This window comes from Notolabrus celidotus, chromosome 15 (genome assembly GCF_009762535.1).
Source record: "Notolabrus celidotus isolate fNotCel1 chromosome 15, fNotCel1.pri, whole genome shotgun sequence".
Lineage (NCBI taxonomy): Eukaryota > Metazoa > Chordata > Actinopteri > Labriformes > Labridae > Notolabrus > Notolabrus celidotus.
In genome coordinates, this window is record NC_048286.1 from 32,568,120 (window position 1) to 32,580,665 (window position 12,546).

Consider the following 12,546-nt stretch of genomic DNA (forward strand, 5'->3'; position numbering starts at 1 on the left):
CTAGCTAAATACTGCGATGTGCAATGCTCATGATGGATTAAGGTGGGGTCAGACTGAGTCTTACCCTGTCTTGGTGTTGGGTCTCTGTTCATAATTTGACATAGTGTGGTCTAGACCTCCTATGTTTGTAAAAGCGTCTTGAGATAACGTTTGTTGTGATTTGGCGCTATACAAATAAAGATTGATTGATTGATGATTGATTGATCCAGGGCGATCACAAAGTTAGCTCTCCTCCAAGAATGAACCCACTGCTGTGTCATATTTTACTGATCTTTCCAACAGGAAGCATCACAAGTTTCCAAACTTGAGAAAGCACAAAGAATGATGTATCACTTATAAAAAAGAACAGATTTACACATGAAGAGAAAATGTGATGCTACAGTGGCTCAGCATAAGAAATTTGTGTCATTCCGTGTCAAACAGCATGCCATTACACTGCGGTGCAGTCAAAGGAATAGAAATGCAATACAATCAAATGTCAGAATGTTAGCCAGAGTTTTTGAATGTGGATAACAAACATTCATTTGCAGAAAAATATCTACTTCATAAAAATCAAAGACAAAGCAAAGGTTTCCAAAGAAGAGTCTCAAAGTTCTTCACGCCCGTCTGAAGAGGTAGCCACGAGTTAGAGAAGCAGTCCCACGTCATGAAGGAGCCGCTCCAAAGTCCTTAGCATGGCCATCTTATCCGAAAACCAGATCCACCAAGCTCAAGAAAACATCATCACTCACTCAAAAATCTGTAGCTGGGGACAACAACTTTCTTTATCTGGTAGATTCATTGCACTTCAAAATCTTCATCCAGCACAGAGATACGTTTAAGGGAGACTTCTCACTTCTATCAAAAATGAATCCAGTTATGTTTATGTATCTCTGACCTGACCCCGTCTCTTCACTGTCTCAGTCTCTCGTCTGAACTTATCTTCTGTTCCTTTAACTTCTGATGAACAGCTCCGCCGCTCTCTCTCAGGGAGGATGAGGCTCTTCTACATCTGATCCAAAATGAGTCTTTACCTAAACCTTTCTAAAGGCAGAGGACTGATGTGACTGAAGTTACAGCACTTCATACAACAAGACCCACAAGGTGTCTTAAGCCTGAACTGTAGAAGACATCAGGGTTGATGTTTCTTGAGGATCTGAATCTCTCTTTGAGGCGGGAGTCAGGTCAGAGCTCCGTCTTATCTCTACTGTAATGTCAAGTTTACAAAATATTAAAATCAAACCAGACAACTTAAAGTTTTTTAAACGTTTTTAAACAGTTAATTTGTTTCTAAATGTCCTCAGGCGGAACCATAGACTGTATAAAAAATGGACGTCATCTCGCTCGGCTTGGGTGAACTCACCCAAATGGACTTGAAGCTCTTTGTTCCTCTTACTGATCTTGTTTCCTCTTGTCTAAATCTTTGCTTGTGTTGCTCTTGTTCTCGTATGTGCGTCGCTTTGGATAAAAGCGTCTGCTAAATGACATTGTAACATTGTAAGTGAGGCCGCCACAAAAGCTGCTCCCCCTAGTGGCTGGCTGCTGTATAGGTCAAAAACTCTCTGCGGTCAAACTTTAAAAAATAAACACACGTCGTACGAATGTTTCTCACATCCGTATGCTGTGATGATATGTAGTTAGTATTTGACTGTTTTGTGTTCAAGGCCTCTTTTTTTCTGAAAAGTTTATTTTTCATTAGTTATTAGCAAGCGGTCTAAAAATATGAGTCCAATGCAGAAGTGTTAAAAACTGCAGTTCATTGAGGATCCACTTGAGGCTGGCTCCAGAAGTACAGGAAACCACATACACACTCATTCAAAAAAGCTGATCTTTACAGCAGAAATAATCATGTTTACAGCCTGGTACCAAAGACGAGTGTATTAAATCATTATCTGGTCCAAAGGCTGAACTGCTCAATATTATGTTGTATGCTGCAAGTGTGGCTTGAAGCACATCCACCTACTTTGTATCTATTGTTCCTTATAAGAGATTATCCCATGCACTACAAGGAACCCTTGATGACTCTATCAAAAAGTGGTCCCCCCCTCAGAGTGTATCTTGGTGACGAGTGGTTATCAATTACCTGCCTTGGAATAGACTGAGAATTCTTATTATTTTCTTTTCTCAACTTAAATTAATCATGTAATAAATCAAAATCTTCCGCTTTAGTATTGGGTTTTTTTTTCTTTTTGTGCTATTAATGCTATTAAAAAAATAAAAAAAGACCAGTGTAGTCTGGATAGCTCATTTCTTGATTGGCACACACTGTGAGGGGGGGGTGAATTTTTTTCTAACACAGCAATTTTGAAGATATTGAGATTATGAGTCTTCCAATGAGAGGCACAGCTGACTGCGGGGACACTGTAGCTGTTAGCTAGGAGGCTCAAACTCCGCCTCTTTACGTCACACTGGCTCCACAGCAGCAATATGGCTGCCGCCGCCGATTGGCCTCAAAACAGCGCTTCACAAACAGATGGGTGACGTCACGGATACTATGTCCATATTTCATACAGTCTGTGGTTATTAGAGGTTAAAAAACAGGGTTAACATCTGGTTTTACTTTGATTGACAGCTGCCGTAGAGAGAAACTCTGTAGGACCTCGGGATGGTACGCTGTAGGGCGGAGCTTATCACACAAATTCGCAACTGCGCAGACTCTGGCAGTACGTACTGATTAGGCCAGAATTCAGTATGTAGTAAGGGAACAAGAGCAAAATCTGCAGTATGCCAGAACCCCCCGGATGTCTACTAATTCAGGAAAATTTCACAGTATGCATCGGACCAGTCTGCCTTGCGTACCGTTTCCCACAATGCACAGCGCTAACGTTCTGCTTTTTCTTTTTCCTTCTTTTTTTGACGGGAGGAAATCAAATTACATTTAAACCACTTCCTAACTTTTTAAATCATTAGTGATGCTAAAGAAGCAGTTTCTCTAACCGTTGTTTACTTCCACTTTCCGAAACCGGAAATCCAGTGACGTCTGACTCAACGTACTGCAACAGAGATCAAACAGAACTGTCATACTACAGACTAAATTCAAATGCAGTATGTAGTAGGCAATACCTACTGCCTGCTACATCAGTAGGTAGTATGTAGCAGGCCGTTTCAGAAACAGACTCTGGCTGCAGAAAATTTACAAGATGTCAGCGTTCTGGAACGGGATATTTTGGCTTCAAAACCGTACAGTGGGAAGAGGCGGAGCGACGCTGTCCACTATATATACAGTCTATGGGCTGAACACATCCCTCAGTGCTCTCTGTGCTGGATGCATGACTTCAAATTGTTCCTTTAATTTAATCAATGTGTTAAAATAAAATAAATACATAAGAAATTGAAAAACAGTACATTTTGTGGTGTCTATTTTTGAACAAATGTTTCTGTGCTATCACTCTAACAGAGTCAACCTCTGCGTCATGTCTGAAAGAAAGAAAGAAAAGAAAGTGAGAGGAGCTCAGTCCATTCTTCAAAAAGCTGCACCGACCCTCCGGACTCTTTTGGCATCAAACAAGTCAAAACAAAAAGATGCAATCAAAAAGAGGAAAAGGAAAAAGTCACAAAGACGTTAAAAGCTAGTAGATAGAAATAAATAAAGTGTGACATTTCCTCTTTAGAAGTCCAGAGTCATGGCTACATCTCCTTCACACACAAGTAAGCAAGTCACCCCCCACACACACTCACACACACACACACACCCACACTCTCACACCCCAGAGTTCTCTGTCTTAAGGCTGAAATGAAACTTTATTGTCATAAATGTAAAAATAAGGCAAATGACTGAAATCAAGGTTTCATAAATTTTGAAAGAGGAATTCTTGAGCGTTGCTACAGGCGTCGAGGATTACTGCGGTAATGGATTAAAGAGCATCGCCGGGAGCGATGCAGATGATAGACCAGCAAGAACACAAAGGCGTAAAGATGTTCAGTTCTGAAGGTTGATGAAAAAATATATATTACTGAAAAATAAATAAATAAATAAATAAATAAATAACTGTGAACTGAAATCAAATAGAAACGAATACAAAACGTAAAAGCTCGTGAACACATTCACTCATCCAAGGCCTTTTTAACTTCATGGCACCATCCTTTACTCCACCTGAAGGCTGCCGTCCTGCTGTCCTCATCAGAGAATAAACCGAGTCTCATCTCTTCAGGCTCCGCCCAGCAGCACTGTGCTTTAACACCCACACTCCCAAACCCCACGGTGTCCATAAAACTCAACGAATAAACCACTCACTACGTCCTCGAGGTTTCCTCAGCTGGTCTCCTCTCTACTACTCCCTAGGCTTCTTAGAAAAACTACATACATCCTAATGTCATGAGCCGAGTGGTCGGGCTGGGCTTCAGATGAACCACTCCTTCTTGCTCTCGTCGATGGTTTCGGTGAAGGCGGGGTCGTTGACGATGATCGCTGCGTCGGCGCAGTCTGCCGACTCCGCCCCCTTCGCCTCGTTGGTGTGGTAGGAGCCTTTGTGACGGAAAAGATGGCGGATGACGAACACCATGATCCCGAGGACGATGAAGATGACCATGGAGATGATGCCTGGGAATGAAACAGAAGTGCACTTCAGTTCCAAGAACGGATTGTGACGTTAAAGAACTTCAACATTTGACTTCTGAAGCACTTAAAGTCACACACGCTAACATTTCATTGGACCGCCTTTGGCTTTGAGTACGACATGCATTCACAGTGGCATCGTTTTGATAAGCTTCTGCAATGTCACAACGTTTATTTCCGTCCACAGTTGCATTCATTTTCCTCTCAGATCTTGTATTGGTGACGGGAGAGTCGCTGCACAAAGTCTTCTCTAGGACAACCCAAAGATTCTCAATGGGGGCTGAGGACTGGACTCTGTGGTGCTCCCTGAACCCCTCATTCACAATGTGAGTCTGATGAATCCTGGCATTGTCATCGTGGAAGAAAAACTCCACTGATGGAAAGACTAGGGCCCGTATGCACGTCCAGTCATCACACAAACGGGGCCATTAGTCTCAACGTACCGTTATGGAACGGCCAATTTAGCCGTAGCGTTAGCCGCAGGAAACGACTGCAAATAATTGGCCAATTAACTAATTGTGCCATGAAAGCGAGGCTGGTGCAAAACGTCATATGTCCAGGGAACCTCCTGGAAAACCCAGATCCAACAAATTCAAATTGTGCATGCCTGCTACACATAAACAACAATAAACATGGCGAGCAAGATCAAGAAGAAATGGACATTTGATTAGAAGAATCTAGAATGAACAAACAGCTGTTATCAGCAAGTCAATCCTCAAAGAGAACAAACAAGGAGAAAGGGAAAGTCTGGCTTCAGATCTTGAACCGGGTCAACGCTTGTGGTGTTTCTGAGCGCGCTCAGTAGAAGACCTACAAAATTAAATAAGCAACATGAAAGCGGCTTTGAGCAACAAGCACCACCACCAACGTGGTCCAGGTGGAGGACCACCTGTCCCCCCATTGAAGGGTGAGGACTTGTTAATGGAGTTGTCAATCAATCAATCTTTATTTGTATAGCGTCAAATCACAACAAAAGTTATCTCAAGACGCTTTTACAAACATAGGAGGTCTAGACCACTCTATGTCAAATTATGAACAGAGACCCAACTTCCAGACAGGGTAAGACTCAGTCTGACGCCACCTTAATCCACCATGAGCATTGCACCTCACAGTATTTAGCTAGTTACAGTGGCGAGGAAAAACTTCCTTTAACAGGCAGAAACCTCCAGCAGGACCAGACTCATGTTAGACAGCCATCATGCCTCGACTGAGTTGCTTGGGAAGGATTCACTTCACGGTGTTGCTGATAGGTTACCTAAGAATTATGTGGCGTCTCCTGAATCTAAATTTGCTGTATATTTTGACATTGTCAGACTTTTCCAAAGGATTTGTTCAACCCCTAAATATCCGTCGTCTTTGCATATTTGGTCTTAAACGGTAACTCATAAGCACGATGTCCTCCATCTTTAAACAACAGGTGTGGTAATCCTGCAGTTAGCACCTGTAATGGTGGGGTCTACCTCCATTAAATGTAATGCTTTGTTGGGGCGTTAACCTGGCTCATGCATACCGCTAGAGAAGTACAAAGGGCCTGTTTCATCGCTAATGGCTGGACGTGCATACGGGCCCTGGTCCTTCAGTCAGCTGACCTCATTCTTTTGGTCACATAACGTTACTGAACCTAGACCCGACCAACTGCAGCAACCCCAGATCATAACACCGCCCCCACAGGCTTGTACGGTACGCACTAGGCATGATGGGTGCATCATTTCATCTGCCTCTCTCCTTATGTGATGTGCCCATCACTCTGGAACAGGGTCAATCTGGACCACATGACCTTCTTCTATTGCTCTAGAGTCCAGTCTTTATGTTTCAGAAGCAAATCTCCTGAGTTGTTTACTTTGCTTGATGCAGGCTGATAATTTGACCCTTGTGAAACAGATTGACATCCTTCCCACGACCACAGGATGTCTTCTGACATGGTTGTTTAAGAAATGAGAAGCTGCTCACCACATCAGCTGGAGTTAGATAAGTGGTTGCGAGCTGAAACATCTTCATCACTCTTACCTCTCTTACCTACTTGCTTCTTTAAATCCACATTGTGACCTTTATTTTGGACGTGCAGTGTGTTTATAGTCTCTATCTTTGTTTGATCCATTGTCCATCAATGGATCTAAATGTATTCTAACAGTAGACGTTATAACCATGAAGAGGTTTGAGAGGCTTACCTCCAATTATTGCAGAGTTGCGGTCCACCTCGTCACTCCTGGCCTTGTCCTCATTGAAGGGAAAAACCGCTCCAGCTGTGAACAGAGCAAACATCGATGATCACTTTGATTTGGAGAAGCTCTGGATGTTGAACTGCGATCATATCTTTCTGTCTCTACCTGCTTCTACGTGCCAGGGGTCGCTGGCTGAGGCCATAGGGGAGATGGTCAGGGGTGAGGCTCCACAGTTGGAAGGCACCAAAATCCCATGGGTGCTGACTGCAGCCGACATGCCGGAGCGCAGTGCAGCTTTCAGAGGGGCCACGCTGTTCAGCTGGACCCTCGACAGACAGCCCACAAAGCCCGGGGTGTTGTAGCGCTCGATCAAGATGGGGTCAATCTGTCCTGTTTCTGAAAGACAGACACAACAAGGTTTAGGGCTTTTAAATTGTAAGAGTGAAGTTTTGATGTATGGATATTTTGAAAAAGGAAAAGAAAGAGCCAAATGAACATTGATGATAAAGTTGTGTTTAATTCCTTTACACTGTATTAAGGATGCAGCTGAGTTAGACTGTACAGGGTCTGTGCTTGTGACTGGTAGTTTAGTTGCTCTTACAATAAACCCTGTTGAGATTAAACACTGACACTCTTCAGAATACTTACCAAAGACTTTTCCAAGGAATATACTTTTGATCAAGTTGAACTGAGTGTCCGAGGTGTCAGGCAGCGTGTATGTGGACACTGGATAGTGGTCCAGCTGAAGAATATGACAGAGCAAAGAGAAAGTTTATCCATTACATTCAACCATTACTGCATTCTGACTTTCTACTGCTACAACAGGACATGTTCACCTTCCAATAAGGACTCTAACAGAGAGTTCATTAAAATAATAAATACATTAAATAACTTGAAGCTCTCAGACTAGTGAGTTAAGGCGTTTATACACTGCAGGAACTTTACCCCAGAACTAAGGACTTTACCCCTGAACTATGTGCGTTTTGACCAGAGGAACCAGGGTCTACATTTAGTTCAGGGGTAGATAATCTCCCCCCTGAAAAGCCCCTGCTTTGGGGGTAGTTTACACAGTTGTTGAAACACAGAGGGAGTTCCTGGGAACTAGTTTAGTTTTTTATTAAGATTTGAAAATATTATTTAATATAATTTTTTCCCCTCCATACGTCACTGGCCTGATTTTCACAATCTACCCGGGACTTCAGCCTGCGGTCGAAACACAGACAAAAATGGGGTTACAGGAACCTTTTAGTTCCGGGGGTAAGTAGTTCTGGGAGCTAAAAGACCCCTTAAAATACACCTTTACTCCATCCAGTTCAACTGACAAAAAGTTCCCATTTATACTTGCAGCATACATTATTTGGTAAACCTTCCTTTGGGGATATTCTAATAAAAATAAAAATGCTACTGCTAATAATTATAATTATTATTAAAATTCTGTTTATATTTACAATTATTTCAATAATAATAATAATCATTATCACAGTAATAATAACACCACTCATAATTATAATAATACAAATACAAATTACACTAATAATAATAACAATAATAATGATAATTATATTATTATAATAATGACAATTAAAATAAATAAATACATAAATAAACAAATAAATAAATACATAAATAAACAAATAAATAAATACATAAATAAATAAATAAATAAATAAATAAATAAATAAATAAATAAATAAATAAATAATAATAAATAAAATAATAATAATAAAAGCTAATCCAGCACCATTTAAAAAACAATTTACAAAGTGCTGAACAATTAAAGATGAAGGCAAATAAAAAAAAAAGAAGCATGGCAGTGAAAAGTCAGGAAGCACCAACCTGTAGTCGTATCTCTCTTAAGTTCCTCGTGATGTTCACAGAGTGTGGCTGTCCGTTGGCCAAGTTCCTATGGTCCACATCTATGGTGTAAGGTTCTGTTAGCCCCCCAAGGCTGTATCGGATCTGGAGAGTGCCTGGTGGTCACACAAAAGAGGTATAGAGTATGTTTAACAAAGGATATCTCTGGAGCATGCTGCCTCAAATAATGGGAGTCAAATAGAAGAGAGTCCAAAATAAGAGCTGGACACATCATCAAATAAAAGCCTGGATGAACCCAGTGCTAAAGGACGCTAAAGGTTTTCATGTGATGTGCCTGTTAACTGAGCATAATGTTTAAACATTAAATTTAAAGTGACACATAATGATCCCTGCAGGAGAAATCTAAACTTATAAACCTGAACAATCATTATGAACATACAGAACATTTGGAATTCTTCACTCTGATAAAAGCCTGATTCAAATAAAGGCCTGGTGCCTTCTGCAGCTGAGGTAAATAAAGGCCCCACTCACTGTTGCAGAGATGAATCAATGAATAAAAATGGATCAAGCACAATGTTGACAAGCTCACCGTTGTGCCTGAGCACCACAGCCATGTAGTCCTGAGTCCTTGAACTGATGTAGACCAGGATGCTGGGAGCACTGGAGGTGCTGAAGCTGAACACTAGCTCCTCGTGTGTCAGGTTCGCCTCAATCGGAAGACCAGAACCTGGCAGGCTCCTCTGCTCCGGCACTGGAGAAGTTCCCGTCTCCGGCAGGAAGTCGTACCGTACCAGGGTTCCTGTCTCAAAGTAGCCACCAACATCTAACACACACACACACACACACACACACACACATGGAAACAGAAGCAGAAGAGGAAGAGGTTGTTAAAAATCCCAGTTTGTTGCTGCATCAAATCTGATGTGACCACAGATGACATTATCTAATGGAAGCTGATGTGATGTATTATAATTATCATTATTATTATTTATTTGTATTATTTTATAATAATAATTATTAATAAATCTAGTCATTTTTCACCATTATATTAATGATTATTACTATGATTACTATTATTGAGGTTGTTTATTATGATGTGTTTTTATTACTGCTGTTATTATTTTATTTTATTTTGAATAAAAATGTTTATTTTTCACCATTACTGATGATTATTGTTGTTATTATCGCTATTATTATTATTATTATTATTATTATTATCATTATTATCATTATTATTATTATTATTATTATTAATAATAATAATAATAATAATAATAATAATAATATTTTTCACCATTATTTTGATGATGAATATTATGGTTGTTTATTTATATACTTGTTTTGTATTATTATTATTATTATTATTATTATTATTATTATTATTATTATTATTATTATTATTATTTTTAGTATTATTTTTAGTATTATTATTATTAGTAGTATTAGTATTGAAAACTGCATTAAAATATTCCTTGTTTTCCTTGTCCTTGCCTCATTTTTTGGCTTCTTTTTTAAAAGCCAGACAATAAAGCAGCCTTCTTATAAATATATATATTTTAAAAAATAAATAAATACATAATACAATTAACAAACATTAGTGCCAAACTTAAAGTTATGTACAATAAAGAGTCAGACTGGTAGGAAGTACATTTGGGAAGAGGATGCTCAGGGTGCTTTCTTCAGAGAGTGAAAGCATTGAGTCTGTTTTTAAATATATAATAATAAGTTGATTTCTTTTGGCAGATGAAGCTGTCAGCAGAAAGTGAGGAAAATGCAACAACATCAAAGTCCTTTCTATTTTGTCTGGTCGGTATAAAGGACTCTCCAAAACTGACTATCAGGGGCCAGGGTTTGAGTTTCATACTGAAGGCTTCGCTTACTGTATCGAAGAAAGACAGATAAAATGCATCTACTTTAGAACACCCTAGGTCTGTTAAATCAAGACCAAGCTCATTTTCCCTGATCCCCTTTCCCCCACAGGAGAGAGTAACTGAATGAACTTCAAACTCAGAGGATCAGCTGATGTGATCTCCTCTAATCTGCACGTTGGAGGACGTACCATCAGTGCAGAAGGGTCCATCGTATGCAGTGTGGGAGCAGTCACAGGAGTATCCGTTGTATTGCTCCACGCACTTCCCTCCGTTCCTGCAGTGCATCCCGTATTTGTTGCAGTGGCCCTGGCAGCCTGAGTTCACCCCTGGAGTCATCCTCGCCCTCCCCTCCAGGTCAAAGGTCACGCCGTTCATCTTCAGAGCCCGCATGCAGCCCAGGAAACCCCTCTGACCACTGGAGGCGCCTGGCAGATAAGAGATGGAGAATGAGTGGAAGCGTGATGTGACAGCTACAGAGGACGTCACAGTGCATCAGGTGTGTGTGTGAGAGTCTTACCAACATATAGCTCACTGTAGAACTCCAGTTTTGAGTGTCCCTGAGGAGGGGTAGGTCTGACCTCTCTGTGCTGTCCATCCAGCTGCAGCACCGCCTCCTTGATGTTCTTCTCAGCCTCCACACGATGCCACTGGTCATCATTCAGGGGCACATGTGAGTGGACGCTGAGCTCCACCCGCTCTCTGCCCACGTCAAACGAGAAGACAACCATGGAGCCTCCTGTGGACACCGAGACAAACAATCTGACTTTAGTTTAAGACTTCAAAATGAGACACACAAGCAAGGAATGTAGATCTCAAACAGACAGACCTCTGAGCTCAATGTGGAGGAAATTAGTGGTTCCAAGGTTCTCCAGAAAGACTCCATGAGTGGAGGACGTCTTGAAATAGAAGGAGATGTCCGTGCTGGTTTCTCCTCTGAAGGAAGGGAAGTGCAGGTAGGAAGCAGGACTGCTGAAGGAGGCGGCGTTCCAGTAGCTCCCTTCAGAAAACAGCAGCAGGAGAAAATCCTAAGACTCACAAAATCTGTTTGTTGAATGTGCGAGAGAGACGGAGACACTTACGGTCCCCTTGACATCTTAGTGGCCCGACTGTCAGTTTGGCTTCAGATCCCGCTCTGCTTGTGTCGCCGACTACAACCTGACTCACTGGGAGATGGTCTTTGTAAACCAGGAGGCCTGCATCTTCCCTCCTGTGTGCAAGCAGGCAGAAACACAAATGTTCAAATGTGACAGCGACCAAGAAAGAGGACAAATCATCTTCATCATCTCGTCTTCTTACCAGGAACGAAGGTCAGCGTCACAGTTGCAGAAGTACTTGGGGTCGGTACAGTTGTGTTCGATACCACAGGAGCACTTCTGTATCCCTGGTCCTGAACCCCCCCAGTAAAAGTGCCTCTCATTGGCTCTTCCCACCCACCAGGTGAATGGGGCTCCTTCTGCTGGTAGGACAAACAGACTGAAGTCAGTTCACTTTCAATGTCATGAGAACAACTTATACTAATGTATCCTGTCTGATTGAAGTCTGAGCTTGTAACCAGGTGAATAAAAATATATATCTTAGAAAGTAAATAACAGTATCTTTATGTGTTTTCAGAAGTCAGGCTGATGTCTTTGCTGATCATCTCTCTTTGGCTAATTGTCTTAGAAACACTCTTCAGTATTTCTTGGTTCTGAAAGAATATTTCATTTGATTGTTAAAAAAGTGAGATATCCACAGAGCTGGGTTATTATTTTTTCCTTATTTTAAACATTGGAAATCTGCATGTCCTCCCTCACTAAAACATTGGAGTAATGAACTACCTTAGTGTGCAATAGCTTACCTTACTATCAACTCATAAGATAGAAGTGTAGAAGTGTACATATTACACATATTACAAGGTGTGAAACCTCAGCTCAGATACTTACCTGGAGTGTTCAGCAGACGAGACATTCGGCAGGCGTACGCTAAATACTGTTCACAGTAACTGGCACCTCTGGTGACTGACAGAACCTGGACCACACAGAGAGAGAGAGAGAGAGAGAGAGAGAGAGAGAGAGAGAGAGAGAGAGAGAGAGACAGAGAGAGAGAGAGAGAGAGAGAGAGAGAGAGAGAGCATTTATTTTATTTTAACTAACTTTTAGTGAGACATGATGAGAAGTGACCTAAT

At 41.2% G+C, this 12,546-nt stretch overlaps 1 protein-coding gene across 1 annotated transcript in view; it reads right to left on the reverse strand.

Moving 5' to 3' along the window:
* Positions 1-246: 246 nt before the first annotated feature.
* cntnap2b (contactin associated protein 2b) overlaps positions 247-12,546 on the reverse strand; it is a 40,331-nt gene continuing 28,031 nt past the window's right edge. The window contains exons 14-25 of the mRNA XM_034704028.1: positions 12,305-12,389; positions 11,679-11,838; positions 11,462-11,589; positions 11,209-11,379; positions 10,900-11,118; positions 10,571-10,807; positions 9,101-9,334; positions 8,533-8,666; positions 7,345-7,438; positions 6,862-7,092; positions 6,703-6,777; positions 247-4,519 (exon numbers count right to left, since the gene is read on the reverse strand). Coding sequence (XP_034559919.1) covers positions 4,320-4,519; positions 6,703-6,777; positions 6,862-7,092; positions 7,345-7,438; positions 8,533-8,666; positions 9,101-9,334; positions 10,571-10,807; positions 10,900-11,118; positions 11,209-11,379; positions 11,462-11,589; positions 11,679-11,838; positions 12,305-12,389 — 1,968 coding nt within the window. The 3' untranslated portion in view covers positions 247-4,319. The remainder of the gene's footprint in view (positions 4,520-6,702; positions 6,778-6,861; positions 7,093-7,344; positions 7,439-8,532; positions 8,667-9,100; positions 9,335-10,570; positions 10,808-10,899; positions 11,119-11,208; positions 11,380-11,461; positions 11,590-11,678; positions 11,839-12,304; positions 12,390-12,546) is intronic.